At 36.9% G+C, this 21,028-nt stretch overlaps 1 protein-coding gene across 1 annotated transcript; it reads left to right on the forward strand.

Moving 5' to 3' along the window:
* Nucleotides 1-7,346: 7,346 nt before the first annotated feature.
* P2ry10 (P2Y receptor family member 10) lies at nt 7,347-20,279 on the forward strand. Its single transcript, XM_090327028.1, has 2 exons — nt 7,347-7,408; nt 17,867-20,279. Exon 2 carries the CDS (start codon nt 17,919-17,921, stop codon nt 18,897-18,899), a length of 981 nt encoding a protein of 326 aa, XP_090183154.1. The 5' UTR covers nt 7,347-7,408; nt 17,867-17,918; the 3' UTR covers nt 18,900-20,279.
* Nucleotides 20,280-21,028: the final 749 nt, after the last annotated feature.

Genomic DNA, 21,028 nt, shown 5'->3' on the forward strand with positions numbered 1-21,028 from the left:
ACTTTTAACATCATATAATTGACTATTCTCTCTTTAAAAAACAAGTAATTCTAAGATTTATTCATTTTAATTTTGTTCAATAGAACAGCTCCTAATTTTCTGTTCTCTATTTGATATATTTCTGTTCTTAGTTTTGTTACTCGCTTCCTATTGCTAACTCTGTGTTTGGTTTAGTTACTTTTTATAGTTACTTGAGGCATAACTTTTACATACATTTACTTCTACAGAATGAGATTTCCTATATCCTATAGATTTCCCTGGGTTGTATTCTCCTTGCAATTTTCTTGGAGATTTTAAAAGAAAATCATGCTAATCAAGATACATTGCACTTATAAACTGATATGTTGACGTGAAATTCATTTGTAAAATTACTTGAAATAATTCAAAAACAATATAGAATTAAAAAATACCAGTTCCAGCTTTTGGGAGGTTAATTGGAGAGTCTTATGGACTTTACTGCTTGGGCTGCCTTTGAATTATGATCCTCAGACAGCCTACTGAGTAGGACTGTAGTTGTGAGATATTAGAGCCTACACTCAGTCTTTCTATTTAGCATTTTTATTCTATATATAATAGTACAAAATAGTGCATTTCAGTTGTGACCTGTTTTTGGTCAGTCCTGGGGCTTCAACTCAGGGCCTAGGTGCTGTCTGTGAGTATTTTTGCACAAATCTAGCATTCTACCACTTGAACCACAGCTCCACTTCCAACTTTTTTTTTGCCAATCCTGAGGCTTGAACTCAGGGCCTGAGTACTGTCCTAGGGCTTTCTCAAGGATAGAGATCTACCACTTGAATCACAGTACCACTTGTGGATTTTTTCTATATATATGGTACCGAGGAATCATGCATGCTAGGCAATCATTCTACCACTAGGCCAAAATCCAGGCCCCAACATTTCTGACTTGTGGATGGTTAATAGGAGATAAGAGTCTCATGGGCTTTCCTGCCTGGGCTGGCTTTGAACTGCAGTCCTCAGATCCCAGCCTCCTGAGTAGCTAGGATTACAGATATGTCACCTCATTGTGATATCTTTGCACATGCCTATAATGTATATTGTTTATAGCTACACCAACATTCCCCTCTCCTAGTATCCTTTCTCTTCCCAAATAGCCCCCTTCTACTCTCATGTTTTTAAAAGGAATCCAAATTCCTTTTAAATCCAAATTTATGAGATACAATATGGCATTTATATTTTATAAGCAAGTCCCCATTCTTTTAAAACAACAGGAAGCCATGAGAGCTGGAAAAGTATTATATCTTTGGAAAGAATAGTGAACAGAAAAACTAGCAATGGAAGATGGAGCAGAAATACAATTTCAAAAAGGAAAAAAAGAAAAGTAAGAAAAATACCTGTATTTATCTTCCTTTTTTCTTCCCATTACCTTATTGCTCATTTTTTTAATGGGAATGAAATGTAATATATAGAGTGTTGGTGAACTTTGATCATTCTAGTGAATTTCCAGGTCAAATGATCAGTTATTTGATCTAGTAAAATCCCCTTTTCTGGAAAACCTCTGAAATACATTTCATTCATATTCTGTGAAGGTAGCTATTTCTCTTCTCACAAGAGGAGCTTAAGAAGTGGCCATGTGCGGATACCTGTCTACAAAACAAGCCTCTAGAGAGCAGGAAAATGAGCCTCTCTTCCAGCTGTAAAATATGTTTTTCTTCCTGAAAGAAGATACTTCACTGTATGAATCAAAACATTTTCATGAAAAATATGCAAAAAGTAAATTCCTTCAAAGACTAATTAATTCCTCTTTATGAAGATGTACTTCCTCTTTTTGCTGATTACAGTTTTAATGGTTCTTTTGAGAGAAAATAATTCTTTTGGAATTACATTCTCTATCTTAATTCTACTGTTATTTTCCTAATCTACTCTCTTATTACCTTAAACTTGCATTGCTGATAGGTTCTCCAAAGGAGTGTTCCACCTCTTGTTTTGTCCTTTACTGCAATGCATTCCGTTTGAGGGAGCACCAGAAAGATGTTGGGCTTTGCAAGCAAACAGACTTGGGTCCAAATCTCATCCCCACTTGTTTTATGATCTTAGATACTTAATTAAGCATTGTGCATTTAAATTTGCTCTTGCCAAGATGGGAGATAATATTCATTCCTGCTCCACAGGATTGTTTAAAGGATTAAAAAAGCTTGACCACTTAAATCACTTAGAATGGTGAGCTGATATACAAAGTATTCCAAAAATAGTAATTTATATTTCCTTCCCTTAACTCTGTTAGAAAGTCACCAATAACATTCTGTACTCCATGGTTTCCACACTTTAAGAGGGCCTTTGTGTATTTTCAACCTCAAACTTTTTTAATGCTGATTCCTAACATGCTTCAGGGAAAGTTTTGTGCTATCACACAAACTGCACATGCTTATGGTCCATTTGTGTCCTTGGTAATATATATATTTTTTTGCCAGTCTTGGGCTTGAGCTCAGGGCCTGAGCACTGTCCTTGGACTTTCTCAAGGCTAGAGCTCTACCACTTGAGCCTCAGCACCATTTCCAGCTTTTGTCTATGTATGTGGTACCGAGGAATCGAACCCGGGTCTTCATGCATGCTAGGCAAGCACTTTAACCACTAGGCCAAACTCCCGGCGGTAATATATTTTTATCTCTTCTGAAATTTGTAGTCTTTTTTTTTCTATTTAAACTTATTGAACTTTAAACACTTTGATGTCTTATCTTTACTATGTTTGGCTACATTTGATATAATTTCTTTAATGTGTCAGTGTGTTTAAATAATCACAGTTCTTAAAACTTAGTTACCTGTTTAGCCTATTTTTAAGCAGAATTATTCATGAAGTCACACATTTGAATTGCAAATTGTGTGATTTTTTTAAGCTTTAAAACATATCCTTTAAAGGTTTTTTAAGTTATTCATTCTTTTTTGTGGTTTTATTTTTATGTTGCAGGTACTGAGGCTTGAACTCAGGGCCATGGCACTGTCCCTCAGCTTGTTCTTGCTCAAGTTTAGCAATCTACTACTCAAGCCACAGTTGCACTTCTGGCTTTTTTTTCCCTTTTGAGTGGTTTATTGGAAATAAGAGTCATGGACTTTCCTGACTGGACTGCTATTGAACTGCAACCCTCAGATCTCAGTTTTCTGAGTAGCTAGGATTACAGGAAAGAGTTACCAGATTTCATTCTTTGTGTTATCTAAAATACAAAACTGACTGGATGACTCCAACAGGACATATTCTACTCATTAGGAAGCATTACTTAAACTAAAATTGGCCTATTAAGCAAGAAAGGACCAACAAACCTTCTTGAACAGATTTAGCCCATGGTGGATTTGCTTTAAAGTATCACATACAATGCCAAGCTTTTTAGATATTCTATGAATTGCCAACTTATAGACTCTTGGAAGAGAGGGAACATATTTTATGCTTCTGAATGCCACCCTCCTACTCACAATTGAAGAAATTGCTTATTTAGCATGGTTCATTATTTTTTGAAAGATGAATTCCCAAAATAATGCAAAGGAATACTTTGTGGATGTAGAATCTGAAGTAGGTGATTATTGAAGAGAGCTTAGCTAAAACATTCATTCTTAATGCTTTTAATATGAAAATATGAAAAGTCATGGTTCACTCTTTTTATTTTTTGTTCTACAAAGGCTTGATGGAAGTTTAAAAGGATGTATGTTACAGCAAGGCAGTAAAACTTAAAGGTAAACATAAAATATTAAAGAAGATGGGAAAGAACATACAAAATGAGCTGTGATAGATACTCTCTAAAAACAGAATATCATAATGTATAATGCTGCACTTGTTACCAGTAGACACTAAATTGATTCCAGGTTTCTTGCAGAGTCTATAAAAAGAGAAAGACCAATTAGGTCAAAATTCAGGGCAATTAATTCCAACCAGTTTCTCAAGAAAAATCAATATTTTCCTGATATTAAGATTAGCTAGGTCCTTTAGAAAATACAATAAATAATCATGAATAATGTTCCCCTAAATATCTATTGCTACTCAGCTAATGCTACTGTCACAGAGACCAAAAGGTCTTTGAAGCAAAAAATTACTTTTCCTTAGCCTAGGAAATATTTGGCTATAGAGATAAACTGAAGGAATATATAGGAAGAAGGGAAAAGGTTCCCCCCACCCCCAGTCCTGGGGCTTGAACTCAGGGCATGGGCACTCTCCTTGACACTTTTTACTCGAGTTGAACACTCTGCCACTTGAATCACAGCACCACTTCTGGCTTTTCTGTGTATGTGGTTCCAGGGAATCAAACCCAGGGCTTCGTGCATGCTAGATGAGCACTCTACTACTAGGCTACACTCCTGGCCCAGGGAAGAGTTGTTGTTGTTGTTGTTGTTGTTTTTGGAAAAAGAAAAAAAGGTAAGACTTTGAATCTATGGCCAAAAAAAGATAGCTATAGTAGTTTTATACATATGACCAGAATAATTATAACCCGATTCAAGATGCTCATGATAGCTAGACCATTATTTATAACCAACTACTAGAAAACTTTATTTTAAAAGCTAATTTGAGATGATAATTGTTAAATTATCATTGCTAACTTGAGATAATTGCTAAGTTAGTTTGTTCATGGTTTTGTTCCTACTAAATAAAATGCATACTTTCCTGAGTTGAATGCCTGTTTTTTTGTAATCTGAACTGGTTCAGTGACTGCTGATTTTTTATTTCCTTTGTTAGGGATAATGGTATGAAAAGCTACTAGTGCATAGGACAGAAATGACTTAAGCAATGTGAAAATGTCATTTTTAATTTTTTTCTTGGGATGATGTATAGAGGGGTCACCAGATAGTAGGTGCATTACTTCTCACATATTGATACCCTCTCTCATGTTTTTGTCCCCATTTCCCCCCTCCCACTCCCTCTTCATCAACTTGTTTCCCCCATTCCTTTCCCTATTTCGAATAAACAAATAAACTTATATACAATATACCAGGTAACAAGGACAGATACAGTAACAATATAAGATTAACCATAAGAGCAAAAAAAGAGAAGAGAGGTAACATAGTACACTAAGAACAACAATCACACAATCTAAAGCTTTTGTTTCCATATCCAAGAGATCCTTTCATTTAGTCTCATCCTGTATGACTTTATGTATCTAGGTTTTGGGCTATTGTAATCCTTTAAAATGAAGATGGGTTGTGATCTTGATGGCCAATTGTTAGGAAAAGGTTTTTTTCTCCCTCTATTCTAGATTTTGGCTTCTGAGTTCAAGTCTGGAACTTTATTAGTTCAGAGAAGAATAATATCCTAGAAAAACTGGCTCATAAAACCAAACTCACAAGGGATGGATTTATATCTTAAAGCCAATTTAGTAATTTATAGTGAATAATAGAATTGCCAAATGGAGTGAGATGTTTTGGCCTGTTATTGTATTTTTTTTTTCAGTAGGGATGCCAAGTCAGAAAAGTAAATGAATAACAGATTGGAGCTGTATAAATCTGTGAAACCTGAATTAGGACCTTGGAAACTACAAGGTCACAATTGTTTTATTCGACATACGTGAGTCATAATAAAGACCATCTCCCTTTGCAAGTCCTCACAATCATGGACTTATCATCAATCAGTGAAGCTCTTTTTCTCCAATGTGGAAAATTTTCTTTTTCCATCCTTTGATATCCTTATGATTTGTGTTGGACATCCCTGTGTGTTTGACATGGCTCTGCCTAGCATTCAAATTGTTCTGGCTTTAGAAATGAGCTTATTGCAAGATGAGGTAGCTGCACATTCAGGTTGCCCTCCTACAAGAGAAGAATTTTCTCGACCACTACTTTTGTTTCATTATTCTTATCTGTGAATCAAAATGCTACTCTTTGACTTAACCCACAATAATTTATTTTCTTTTCCTTTACTGTGTTTATTACCCTGAGTTCTCTTTGCATCTCCAGGCCTTGGGCACTGAGTGTGGTTCCTTTATATGTTTTTTCCATATATTTTATTGCAATTAATAAAAGGGTTACATTATATTCACCAGATAGAAGGTGCATTACTTCACAAATATTAATAACTTTTCTTATGTCTTGGTCCCCATTCCCTCCTCCCACCCCCACCCCTCACCTTGTTTCCCTCCCTTTCCTATCTGATTTCAAATAACCAAATACACATATATACAATATATCAGATAACAAGGTGAAATACTGTAACAATATGGGATAACCAAGGGACAGCAAAAGAGATGAGAGATAACATAGTACATTAAAGACAACAATCACTCATTATATGGCTTTTGTTTCTATATCCTGGCGGTCCTTTCATTTAGCATCATACCATATGGCCTTATGTATCTAGGTTTTGTTCTATTGTAAATCTCTGCTAGGAGAGCCCAAGGTTTCTCCTGATTATGACAAATGAGGGAAATATTGAGCCTATGCTCCTTTGAGTCTGGCTTACTTCACTTAATATGATTTTTTTCTAGGTCTTTCACGAGCCCGAGCTTGTCTGATCTCGGAAGCTAAGTAGGGTCGGGCCTGGTTAGTAGGGGTTTATATGTTTATAGTAGGGGTCTGTGCTCTTTTGTGAGCCTTATTACTCAGAATTACTATCAAAGTTGGCTTCAAGTGTGTGATATTTATTTGCACACTTTAGAAGCTTATAACAGTAGACATTATACATAATGATCAAAATCCTAATACATTTGTGTGAAACTCAGCAGTCAATATTGTTTATATGTTCACTGGTACATTCTTTGAATAGGTTTTTATTTGCCTATTCATTCAGTTCTTTTAATTCAGTGAATATTTATGAAACTCTCGTGTTGGTGTTGGACTTAGCAGAAATACAGAGATGAGTCAGACATGGTATTTACTCTTAAACCATTTGCAGCCTACTAAGTGAGTAAGAAATGTACAAAACCAGCTAAACTGGGTTACATTGTGAGACTGGAGATGAAGAGATGAAGAGTATTCTGGATCAAATGAAAGGCTAAGAAAAGGTAGCACTGCTGTTCTTACTTCTGACATGTACTTTTGAGATTTCCTCACTCTTTTCTCCCCAGGGTTGGAAAAGCAGTGACTTTCCTGTTCTTATGTAAGCAATTTTTAGATTTTGTTTGAAAATCTTGTCTTGCCACAGGACTTACTGGAATGTAGTTGACAAGCATGGGGGTGTGGTGGAAGAAAATAAGGTGGGGAAAGGTGATGAAAGCTGGCATTTGTTTGTGCATAGATTTTGTTTTTAACTCCCTCCTCTGAATTTATCTGTACCACTGAAATAAAAATTTGACTAGCGCCATTTGCTAAAGGGACTTACCTTCAGGCTGCAAATAAGGTTTCTGTGGTGAGACTCAACTTCCTCTTTCAACACCGAATTTTCAGTTATCAGTAAGATATATGCATGCCATGCAGAGTTAGGCGTTTTTACTCCTACCTCCTTGCAAAGAAACAAGAGTACTTATCCTGGCTGACTACAAGGGTAAGTTAGAGCCTATCAGCTTTGCCATTTGGAGGACTGATGGGGAGCAAGGAGATCAGAAACAGTCAGTGGGTCAGTGACTAAGGTGAGATTGTTATTGTTTCTCATCTCAAAATTCTTGTGGGAGGAGTGAGGGCAAGTCTGAAGAAAGACCCGTTAGAGTTAACACCATCAGCTACCATAATTACATCAGTAACATTGAGGCTGTGATGTTTCTTACAGTTTACTAAGGTCTGTTTTGTATAGTGGAGCCAGGAAAGATGTCAACAAGTGGTAAGAAAGTTGCTGTGTGCAGTGAGCTTATTCAGCCATTTTGACATGCCTAGAAAATAAAGGGGTATTTGAATAAAAGAGGATTAGGTATAATTTACCTAGCTGCATAAGAAATGTTTTCAGTAACATCAGCCTGCAGAGATACTGAGTTGAGTGGTAATTTCTTTTTAGGAAGAAAGAAAGAAATGCCATAGGTTTTTTTGGGGAAAGGCTATGTAGCGATGCAGAGGCTTCAAGGTGAAGACATTTTAAACTCCAAAGCGAGTAGTTAGCTACAGAGGTACAGCTAGGATGTGTATCTTTAATCTCATCTTTCCTTTACATGAGAGCAAAGTTCACCTTCAAGACAATACGGTAAATACATGTGTGTTTCTGATGTGTTTTAGGTTAAGGAAAAGAGGACATGTATCAAAAGATTTCAGAGTGTGCTTAGAGGAGTTCCTTGTTTCCTTAAAATCCTGCTTTCTATCCTAGCTTCAGCCCTACTGGACAGCAGAACCCCAAAGGAGAGGGATTTATCATTTCAGAGATTATTGTTATTGGCCAGAGTAGTAGTGCTTCTCTGGTTTTGTGATAACATGACTGAGTCACAAGGAAGTTTCAAGAAACTTTCAAGATGGCATGAATCAGTTGACAGTAGGAAGGATCCCTCTCGATAGAAGGATAATGGACTTCTTTTATTCTGTAGGGATTAATTAGAGTTTCAAAGATTCTACAACTGAGGATATTTTTTATTTAATTTGTTCAAATGTATGTAGGAAGTTATTGCTATTTCCATTACTTGGGAAATTTAAGTACCCTAAAAATAGAACAAAATCATTCATGGCTAAAGCCGGTATTATTATGATTGTTATTATTGAGGTTTCAAACGGCCCCTCCTCAACTACAAATCAGGTCAGAAATATAGGGTAATTGTGTTTTGCAGTGAGTCTTGTTGAACACTGGTCTATTTTTGGTCAAGTGAAGTTTCTTTTTGGACCCAGCTAGGAATGTTTTTTAGTTCAAGTGCTACGGGCAGTGGGAGAGCATGCTTCAGATGGATGACTACATTTTAGGCAGTTTGGTGTTCCAGGATACCTGTGCTTATGATAAGTATATTGAGACTTTGTGAGACTGACCAGTATGTAATACTCACCATACCTCTAATGAGGCAGACAGAGATACTTGTTATAAAATCCCATGTCATAAAGGTCATAACAAACAGACCAATGGCTTGCAGGAGGATGGTTTATATTTTATTCTAAAACTGTTGGGGAAACATTTTTGATTATATACTGGATCCTATATTTTGTCTTTTATTCTCACCTACTATCAATTGTAATGCTTCACAAGGAAAATGATGATCAGCATGCAAGACATTAAGAAGTTGGAGTTCTATTTCACATTCTAGCTAAATCTGATTTGTGGTTTTGAATAACTTGCTTTATTTATCTGGATCTTAATTATTTCACAATTATGTCTTTGCAACACAATTGTGTGATTCTATGAAGGTAGGTACATGAGAATTGTTCTATGTCATGAAATGGCACCTTTTGGAAGTGTAGTTCAGATCTGCAAAAGAACCCAGTAATCTCTCCTAGTAGCTATATCATACTTCTTCCAGATTGAATTATCACAGAGTCTCAATTTTTGGACCTCAGTCAATTGCTTTCATTTTTAAAAAATGAAATAACTATCATTTTAAAAAGAAAATACTATGAAATACAAACAACAGACCAGGGAAAGGGTTCTGAAATATGATTTCCACACTACAAGGACATTCATTTAGCATTTATAAATCTTTTCAAGCCACGATTCCCCTTGAGAAACATAAAAGCTTCACTACAAGGTTGTTGTGGACTTGCTTGCCTAGGAACCAGCCCTTGGACTCATAGAAAAACCTACTTCATCACATTGAACTTTTCCATGTTCCATGTGCCAAAAAACCAAGGAGATTTTATAAGTCTCTACTTTCAGCAGTTTATCTTACATGGATAATATTTTTTCTATTCTACATATGTTTAGCATAATAATGTGCTTATTTTTCAAGTAATAAATAACTTTTCATCTATTGACTTTAAGAATGTTACTTTGTGTGTGGGGGAAGGAGAGACTGGTATGAAAATCCCAGACAAGTGTAGGATCTGATCAATAATTTGGGATTAGATTATGCATTAGCAAATGAACTTAATATTCAATTTTCATTGCGTACCAGACATGAAAATGAGTACATACCTTTTTCATGTGTTTGTCCTAACTATGTATCAGTAACTATTATCCTGCTTTTATAAATAGGGAAATGGACAGCAGTATGAACTGAATTATTTTATGGTAATGAGCCAATAAATAAGTAATGATATAACCCCAAATCTGCTCTACAATCATAATCCTTTTGATTCTACCTAGAAAATGCTGCTCTATCTGCAAGCATGATGTCTAATTAAGTTTTCTTCCTAAGTGAGTAACAATCCAATAGAAAATATGGAAGGTAAAATTATAAATTGTTTATTAATAGTGTAATTGATTAATTAAGTTTAAGGAAATAAATATTTTTACTTCTATTAATTAGTGGAGAAACATAACTACAGTGGCAGAATACATCCAAGTCTCTGTGAGGGTTCTTTGGAGTTGATTTGAGTTAATTCAGGAAATAACAGAACTTTCTAGTCTAGGTGACTTTCTTTAGCTCTTGTTGTAGGTGATATAAGGAAGACCATATTGGTGAGAATCAGGCTAATTTGACAAGCCACATAATTCAGATAAGGCAAAGCATGTTAAGTCCCCAAATGGCCTGTAAAGCTTGTCCCCTAGAGAGTTGGAAGGAACCCTCATCAATTTTTTTTATTCTCCACTTTTATCCTCCTCCAAGATGTTAGTTAAAATCACAGGCTAACTCTAACATCTAAGAAATGATGAGAAGTAAAACTGATAAATATGTTTGTTTAGTGGAAATATTGACATAGTGATGAGAGATGAAAGAGGATGATGTGGTGGTGGTGGTAAATAGCTGTTACTACAGAAAGAATAGTCACCTTAATTCTTGGTATCCACATTGCAGCCTCTGCAACTGTCTAACTGAACTTGCTAGCAGGAAACAGGAGTACTTCTTTGGGTGATAATTTCCTCATCTATAAATTAGAGATAATATCCTATGAGCTGACTATTCATAATATATCATTGCATTTATGCTTGATAGCAATTGTATACACATTTATAATGCTTTTTCAGGTATAACCCTGAATAGGAAGGCTGAGGAAACAGTGGCTACCTTAGGGGTAGCAGTGCAATCCTGGCTGCATTATAGTTAGGAGGTGGGAAGGGTACTAACCATAAAGTCATGATAAGTTAGAGCTGGACAACAGTGAAAGGAATTGTCTTATCTAAGTAATAAAGAAAATGAAATACACAGAAAGGAAGGGGTTTATCACAGCCACATAGAGAGTTAGAAATTGATTGTGAGAATCAAAGTCTCTGATGTCCAGATCTAATACTTATAAAAATATGTTCAACTTCTTTGCTGCCTCAATCATCTCACCCCTGTTGTTTATCAAATGTCCTATCACTTCCATCTACAGATCTGTTATGATTTCAGTTGACAGGCAAAACACACGAAGATCTTCAGTTTTGATATATCCTTATTCTGACACCTGGTGGGCAGTTGTTTTTATATAAGTATAGTACATAAAAGTGCTAGAGCTAAAACTAAGCAATAGTTTTTTTTCCCTTTTGAGGAATAATTAAAGCCATGGAAATGCCACTTTATAGCATTTCCTTTCTTCTTGCCAAAAAAGATTTCTTGAATAAGAAATTTCTCTACTTCATGAAGAACTTTGTAATCACAAATACTATATACTTTGACATTAGGAAAGTCATTTAATTCTGCTACAATTTTGCTTTCTGGTCTATAAAATGATCTTACCCTGTTTTCCTCATCAGAAAAGAAATACTATGGTTATTTTCTGGTACAGAAACTCACAGCTCACAGGAGCAATAAGAAGTAAAATTGCCTAACTCTGCTCATAGATGCCTCTTGTCCATACTTTCAGCTTTATACTTCTCTACTACATGACTAGACTTTTATGAAGCAGCATAATTGATCTAAATGTCTAAGATATAGTCTTCCTTCTGAGATACTATATTATCATAGTGAAGCCCATACATTTATTAAAAGGTTGAAAAGGGAGGTCAGAGTAAGATTTTCAGAAATGTAATTCAAGCCACACTTGGAAAATGAAACTTAACACTGCTCCAATATGTAGATTAAAATTGTGCTGGTAATTTCCCTGCTAGTAGACAGCTCTTTCTAGAAAGACAAAGACTCTGTCTTTGTCATGATGTTTGGGAAATGCAGCATATTATCCTGGATAGATGACTACAGACTGGAGGTGCCTTATTTCTGTAAAAGGCACTAGAAATTCTCAATTCTGTCAACGAAGTGAAGATTTAGATAAGACTGGGGAACTAAGCATGCATGCCCCCTCAAAGTGCATTGGAATGGATACAACATGAAGAAAGACAATCTGTAAAAGTAGCATAAACAATTGCTATGAGATTTTGAATGTAGAGGAATAAGATGCCAAAGGGCTACAATAAGTTATAGAATAGACAGAAATGGAATTTTGGGGAGTAGAGTGACTTGATACGAAAGATTTTGCTGAGAGGCGGAGGCTGATGAAAGAGAATAACCAATGAAAAAAGGCCATGGGAGAGGTGAGAGGAGTGAAGAAGTTCATCTCAAGCAACAGAAAGAGGTTGTATTGGGAAGTATAAAGAGTGGGACCATAACCAAGATTACATGTTACAAGCTGGCAATGAATAGAGCTCAACTGCTAAACTACTTCTCACTCAGTAATTACTGTATTCTCTGTGAAGTAAAGATTGGGATATATTGAGAGAAAAGGAAGGAGGGACCATTTGTAGCTTTGTAAAGGTGCTGAAGAGCCAGCATGGGAATCGGAGACAGTATGAATCTGGCAGAAGCAGCTAGAGAAAATAATCCTAGACTAGAGATTATTGATTTCTATTGGCATCATTCCAAGTAGAATGGCTATTTTAAATTAGATCATTCAGCCATTTGGACAGTAAAAGAAAAGTAAATTGTAGATTTTATCTGCAATTAGGCATTTTGTCAGCATGGAAGAATTGAGAAATATTGAACAAGGAAAGGGTGAACCCTCATAGAAAAAGGTTAATTAAATAAACTACTTCATCTATCCTGGATAGGGGAGGAAGTAAGATGGGGCAAATACTAGTTGCAACTAGAAGAAATAGAAAGTGCATAGTGATGTCTCTGGGAGTATATAGTGAAAATTACTCCGGTGTAATTTGGAATGGAGCTCAGTCGTTGTGTTTGAGAGGGAAATTCATTTTGAGGCAGGAATACAGACATGGAAAGTAATAAAAATAGAAAGGAAGTGAATTATTCACATTGTCAAGAGAAGTGAATATTGTTGTTCATAAAGTTGGTTAGCACATGTACAAAACTGATCTTTATAGCACATTGTTTTATAAATGAGATTATTTTTGACTCCCTAGTATTGAAAATTGGCCATTTCCCTGGCCGATTTGCACTTTAAATTAAAATTTTTCCTGTTATATTGTGTTTACATCTTATTTTTTATCACCTCAAATATTGATTGCAGTATGAGGATGAACAACTACCTATGCAATTGCCTTGAGCCGTTCTAGTTTCAACACAGAAAATTCTATGTCCCAGGATCCCTTAATTGCAGCAGACTTAAACTATGGATTACACTACCTATTCCTAAATTATTATTTAGACTGCCTGTGTTCCATCATTCCAGTCTCTCTTTCACAGTTGCCAGAGTGATCATTTAAAACTCAAGTATGGTAATATCATCTGTCTTCTCAGAATCTTTCATAGCCTGGTATCAATTACCTTTACAATGTCTTTCTCCTTCACATTCTAGCTCTCCCACTTCCTAGTTAACCTTTTCCATTTTTTAATTCTATTCATCAGCTGGGATAGAACCCATGTATGATTCCTTTGCATTAGAATATTTGTTTTATGTGTTCTATTTCCACAGAAATATCTTCGGATATAATCATGGGGCTGCTGTGAGGATGGATAATATATTTAGATAAAAATAAAATTTTGTCTTTATCAACAGTAATATTTTTGTTAGATATAGTCTAGGAGATGCATTTAAGAAGGTAAAACTGGAGTGCCGGCAGCCTAGTATAGTAGGGCTTGCAATAGCAAAGAGGACAGTAGCCTAAATTGTGATGTTGTCAAGAGGTAGGCATGGATTAAAAGAAGCTTTTAGGAGGATAAATCACCTAGTTTCTGAAGAGATATATGGGGAAATACAGTGGCAAGAGTTAGCGTGACTCTCCAGTTTCTAGCTGGAGTGTTGTGGGGGAGAACTATAGCGTTGACTGGAAAAAGGAAGCCCAGACTCAGAAGTAAATCACCAATCTCACATCTCTTTATGAGTCAGGGACCAAAAGTCTCTACCTAGATTGAAAAGGAGAAAGATTGGCAAGACAAGGAGGGTAAAACCATTCAGAAACAGATAGGGAGAGCAAAAGAGAGCTAGAAGCCTGAGGTGGGAGTGAGGAAGAGAGATATTCTGCACTTTCCTGTTAGTGGAATCCTATGTTGACCTACTGTTTTAAATTTCAGAGTGATACAAATGCTCCTCTAAGCCAGTCTACCACAACTCACAATAAGTTCCCCCTTCTCTCCCCAACATGGGGATTTTACACTTATTGTCACCAAGAGGATTCAGGGAAACACTCTTGCTACCTTCAGGAGAAAAGAAGATGCTTTGTAAAACAAGTCACTCAGGAGAGTCTCTAAGCTTGCAGCAAACTGTACATCATTTCAGAGACAATAAATGCTAAGATAAAAGAAGGTGTGAACATGACTTTCTAGCTTAACTGGGCACTGTTATTCAGCATAAAACTGTTTACAGTACATATTAGTAAGTGAAATTTTCTACATCAGTGAAGCAAAAGCAAATAGATGTGTTTGTTAAAGTGCAAAAATGCAAGTGTGATTTGAGTGGGTGTGAGTTGTTGTTTGTTCTGAAACAATACACTTGTACCTTCCTTTGCTCTCTCTCAGCCTCAGAATGGATAATAGGTGATAGCAGAAGCAATGCCAATACCAAAGTCAAAGTGGGTAGTGGAGAAAGGTGGCTGGCAGGTATAATGACAAATATTGACAAATATTTAGTTCTAACTTGACAGTCAAACTAGTGAAATCCCATTGAAGGATCATAGCTCTATTGTGTGATTTGTAAAGCTCTACCAGAATGTGTGCATTGTATATCTCAACGAGTGGTTGTATTGATTAAATTTGTATAGCCATGACCAAAATACACGAGGCAATAACTAAGATGGAAATTTTATTTTTGCTCACATTTTCAGAGGGTTCGGTTCATATGGCAGCAAATGTACAGGAGGTTACATAATAATTAACAGGGAGAGAAAGAGAGAGCGAGAGAGAGCGAGAGAGCGAGAGAGAGCGAGAGAGAGAGAGAGAGAGAGAGAGAGAGAGAGAGAGAGAGAGAGAGAGAGAGAGAGAGAGAGAGAGAGAGAGAGAGAGAGAGGAGAGAATCCAAGGATAAGGTACACCTAAGTTATAGAACCTCCCAAAACAGCATGGCCTTCTCGGGACCTAGGTAAGCTTTATATTCAACGTGTGATGGTTAAACTAGTTTCATTCTGCTAACTAGTTCCTCCTAGCCAGGGAGCAAGTAGTTTAGTGAAAATAGTATAAGCTTTTGAGCAAGTTTGCCAGATGGTATATCCCATATTCACCATTTTCTAGCTTTGTTACTCTGTTATTTACTAAACACCATTCATTCCATTATTTGCATTATGAGTGCAATGATAGTTTATTCTCTTAGGATGGCTGAGAGAATTAAGCAAGAGAGGATAGATGAAAGCTTCCTTTTCTGCTAATGGGCTACATCTTCATTGATCACTTGAGGTTTTCCTGACTGTTCATCTATGAGTGCCCTTCTACAACCTAAGTCACCACACATATATCTACAAGGTGACTGTGTGACTCTTTTGGCATAATGGCAGGTAGGACAAGTCAGGTGAGTGGAAAAGTGAAAGTGCTCGTTAGAGTATCAGAAGCTTATCAAAACTATCCATTTTCAGGCTGGAAGTTTGGCCTAATGTAGACTGCTTGACTAGCATTTATGAAGACCCGGGTTCGATTTCTCAGCACCACATACATGGAGAAAAAGCCAGAAGTGGTGCTGTGGCTCAAATGGTAGAGCTCTGGCCTTGAGAGGCCTTGCCTAGGACTGGCAAAAAAAACCCAAAACTAACCATTTTCTATCTGTGAATCAACCACTGATGGTTCTGTTTTTAATACATCATTATGTAGTGCTATGGATTAGACATGCTATCACTATTAAGAAGAATCTAATACAACTACAGTTTCATGCTGTTATGAATTTACTTAGCACAATACAGTTAAAATAACCATTAGAAACCACAAGAACATTTTGCCCCACCTGAAGGGGGGAAAAACACCTCACTTCCTTTTCTCTGAATAAAATAATAATCATCCATTATAACTAAGCTATTCTTTTTTTAACATTCCTGGGGCTTGAACTCAGGGCCTGGGTGCTGTCCCTGAACTTCTTTTGCTCAAGGCTAGTATTTCTACCACTGGAGCTACAGAGCCATGCCTGGCTTTTCTGTGTATGTGGTACTGAAGAGTGAAACCCAGAGCTTCATGCATGCTTGGCACGCACTCTACCACTAAGCCACATTCCCAACCCAACAGAAGTATTCTTGCACAATTTTGTGTTCAAGAAGGGTGTACATGCAGATTATGCATTTGTCCTTCCATTTGAGGTCCCAGATCTTCCACGTAGTAGACATGTGACTACAATAAGCTCTCTGGGCATGACTTTTTCTCCCTGTATTACGTGGAAGCAGAAACAGGTGATTGCCAAAAGTTCTTGCCAGTGTGTGAAAATTTCCAGATTAGTTCAAGTAAAATAGTCTGTTGTTCTATCGTTCTTTTATGCAGGCAATGTGCACAACTACTTGATCTATATAAAAAGCTATAGATTATCTTCCTTACACTCTAATACAATGCATGATAAACAACCCATACTAAAGTCACAACTATGATTTTAAAAGTCCCAGAAGAGTGATGATATTTATAAAATGATTGATTAATACATTAAATAATAAATTATATTGAATAGTTTTATGCTGAGTGCCAGTGGCTCACACTTGAGAAGGATTGCATGTAAGGAATATGGTTCAAAGCCAGCTTTGGCAGGAAAATTCTTAAGACTCTTATCTCCAGATAAGGACCCAAACCAAAATTCAGAAATGGAAGTGTGGCTCACATGATATGGAGCTAGCCTTGAACACAAAATCTCTCCCAAGCCTGAGCCCAAGCCCCAGGACTTAGCCAAAACAATTAATGGCCCTGACTTGGTGGGGATTTAGATAATGTTCACACGTGGCTGTTACATAATATGACATTATTTCACACCAGTATCAGATTCCTCTTGGAAGGAGAATTGATCTTTTCGCTTCCAAGATTCCCTGAAGGTACAAGTCCTAGTTTACCTTTTAAATCCATACATTATTGAACTCATGCACATCAACTTACAATAGGACTTAGTTCAAGGCAAATAGACAAACTGCAGAGTACCAAGCTGTTGGGATAGAATATTAGGTTGTATTCTCAGATTTTGAAAATCAGCCAGTACCATTTTCTAAGTGCTGGGGTGCTATGGTAATAAACCAGGATCTGATAGACAAGATGTTAGATGAAGGGGAGGAAAGGTGACTTAAATCATAAGGCTGGATTTCTCTCATTGAGATTAGGAGTAGTCACTAGTGTATGCTCTAACCAGGGCTTCTGGTAAGATATTTTTGTGCAAAATAAATATACACTGATGTTATACTATTTCTGTCATGCTTATAATAATAGACTGAATATTTCAAGCCATCATTGCTCTCAAATGGTCATTTGGAGAATCTGGGAAGACAGTTGTGGGGCAATTTTGTCCTTCTTTAACTGATTTGCTGAGTGACTTTGGACCAGTAAGTATATCTTTCCTAAACCTCTACTTCTCTATTTACAATCAGGTACTTCTAATGCTAATAGTCTATGTCTCTCGAAACATAAAAGATCTGGGTACTGGCTACAGAAGTAGTTAACTATTATATTCTTGTTTTTGCTTTTGCTTTCAGTTGGAATCATCAATCTGCAGCTTTTCTTGATGAATATACAGAAACATTCAAGATGGAGAGTAACAGTAACAGCAGCATTGAGACTAACTGCAATATCAGCAGTATGTCATTTCAGTACTCCCTGTATGCAACCACCTACACCATCATCTTCGTCCCTGGTCTTCTGGCCAACAGTGCAGCCTTGTGGGTTCTCTGCCGCTTCATCAGCAAGAAAAATAAAGCCATCATTTTCATGATCAACCTCTCTGTGGCTGACCTTGCTCACGTGCTGTCTTTACCCCTCCGGATTTACTATTACATCAGCCACCACTGGCCTTTCCAGAGGGCCCTGTGTCTACTGTGCTTCTACTTGAAGTATCTCAACATGTATGCCAGCATTTGCTTCCTGACATGCATCAGCCTTCAGAGGTGCCTCTTTCTCCTCAAGCCATTCAGGGCCAGGAATTGGAAGCGTAGGTATGATGTGGCAATCAGTGCTGCCATCTGGGTCATCGTGGGGACAGCCTGTTTGCCATTTCCCATCCTGAGAAGTGCCGGATTAGGCAACAACACTGACTCCTGCTTTGCTGATCTTGGTTATAAGAAAATGAGGGCAGTGGTTTTGGTTCCAATGGTAACAATTGCTGAGCTAGCTGGCTTTGTGATCCCAGTGATAATCATTGCATGTTGCACCTGGAAAACCATGATATCATTGAGTCAGCCACCGATGGCTGGGATCAGTGAGAGGCGAAAAGCATTGCGGATGGTTTTTATGTGTGCTGCAGTCTTCTTCATTTGCTTTACTCCCTATCACATTAACTTCGTTTTTTACACCATGGTAAAGGAAACTATTATCAGTAGCTGTTCCATTGCCCGAAGCTCTCTGTATTTCCACCCTTTTTGTCTGTGCCTTGCAAGCCTCTGCTGCCTTTTGGATCCAATTCTTTATTATTTCATGGCCTCAGAGTTTCGTGACCAACTATCTCGTCATGGCAGCTCTGTAGCCCGTTCACGTCTCATGAGCAAGGAGAGTGGGTCATCAATGATTGGCTAACATGAAATGACCCTTCAAATATGACTGTTTACCTATGTTCTTTGGTTTTCTCCAAAGGTTATAGTCAGCCAATTTCTTTACCTGTATTTAGGAAACACCAGAATGGTTCTCTTATATGTAAGTTGTGGGTAAAGGAGTGTCATGGTGTGGGTAGAATATGAAAAATGTGAGAGAACAGGAAAAATGGCACTCAAGTTTCCTCTTTAAAACTCAAGGCACTTAATTAGTTAAGAGACTTTTTTGCCTGTCCTGGAGTTTTGAACTCAGGGTCTGGGTGCTCTCCCTGGCTTCTTTTGCTCCCGATTAGCACTGTATAACTTGAACCAGAGCTCCATTTCCAAGGTTTATTAGTTTTTTGTAATTTTCTTTGGAGATAGAAGTTTAGTGGACTAGATGGGCCAAAGACTTAAAAGAGAGACTTCTCTGAAGAAGAAGTAAGAATGGCCTATAGATACATGAAGAAAAGCTCCACATCTCTGGCCATAAAAGAAATGCAAATCAAAACAACTTCACATTCCACCTCACTCCAGTTAGAACAATCATTATCAAGAAATCTAATAACAGAAGCTGGAGGGGATGTGGCCAGGAGAGATTGCTACTACAGAGTTGGTAGGAGTGTAAACTCATTCAACTACTCTGGAAAGCAGTGTGGTGATTCCTCAAAAGAATAAACATAGAACTCCCCCATGACCTAACAATTCCACTCCTTGGCATTTACCTATATGTCCAGAAACAAGGACATACTAAGGCCACTAGCACAATGATGTTCATTGCAGCACTATTTACCATAGCGAAGATATGGCACCAACCCAGATGCCCCTCAGTTGATGATGGGAAAAAGAAGACGTGGTGTTTATACACAATGAAATTCTATGCTGCCATCAGAAAGAATGGCATTGCCCCATTTGTAAGAAATTGAAAGACTTGGGAAAAAAAGTCATTTAAGTGAAGTAAGCCAGACTCAAAGGAACATAGGCTCAATGGTTTCCCTCATTTGTAATAATTATACACACCTAGGACTCTCCTAGCAGAGGATTACAATAGCGCAAAACATAGATAAATAAGTTCATATAGGATGAGGCTAAATAAAAGGATCTCCAGGATATGGAAACAAGAGCTTTATCTTGTGTGATGTTCTTAATGTACTATGGAATTTCTCTTCTTTTTTGTTGCCCTCTTGTTAATCTCATATTATTACAGTATCTGACTTTGTTACCTGGCACATTGTATATATGTTTATTTGTTTATTTGAAATAGGAAAGTGAAGGGAGGAAAACAAGATGATTGGGAGGGGGTGGGGGGAGAGAAATGAAGAAAAAACATGAGAAGAGGTATGAATGTGTGAAAAGTAATGCACCTATTATCTGGCGAATGTAACTGTAACCCCTCTATATATTACAATAAATTTAAAAAAAAAATAAAAGAATTTTCATGGACTTTCCTGCCTGAGCTGGCTACGAACCATGATTCTCATATCTCAGCCTCCTGAATATCTGAGATCACAGATGTGGGCCACCAGTGCCTGGCCTAAATCAATGTTTTGACAGACATTTGCAACAAAGTAGAAATAGACATACTGATTTCTTCAGCAAAGAGGATATTATTAGTAAGATGTGATAAATGTATCAATCTTATTCACACATGAATGTTAATCACTTTCTTAAGAACTTATTTCTGAAAAGCTTCACTTCTCCAATCTTTTTACATAAAAATAAGTCAAAGTGGCAGAAGTAGTAGAGGCTACAAACTTGTCACACAAGAAGCCATTGGAAATTCATTCATTAAAAATTTCTTAGTATCACTTGTATTCTGGGTCGCTACTTTCTGAGATATTTTCATACACAGCATTTCATCTGGAGTTTCTAATACCGATGTTCTCATGGGGAAGTTTTCAATAAATGCGAAAATGGAATCTGAAAGATGTGTGGTAACTTGCCTCTGGATTAAGAGTGGTAGACCAAAATGTGTCTCGTATACATCACATACGCATGTTACGCTTTTGATTATGTTACTATATTTATTAGGTCAATTCAAAACTTGATTTGTATTAGGACAATTCTGAACTTCATTTTAGTAGTGAGGAAACAGAAACTAAGCCACATGAGATAAAGGCCGTTTTGACATTAGTT

This window comes from Megascapheus bottae, chromosome X (assembly GCF_031878675.1).
Source record: "Megascapheus bottae isolate mThoBot1 chromosome X, mThoBot2.hap1, whole genome shotgun sequence".
Classification (NCBI taxonomy): Eukaryota; Metazoa; Chordata; class Mammalia; order Rodentia; family Geomyidae; genus Megascapheus; species Megascapheus bottae.

What these genes read in the sequence shown, in the direction of transcription:
- P2ry10 (XM_090327028.1), top strand. Translation starts at nt 17,919, where the DNA reads ATGGAGAGTAACAGTAACAGCAGCATTGAGACTAACTGCAATATCAGC.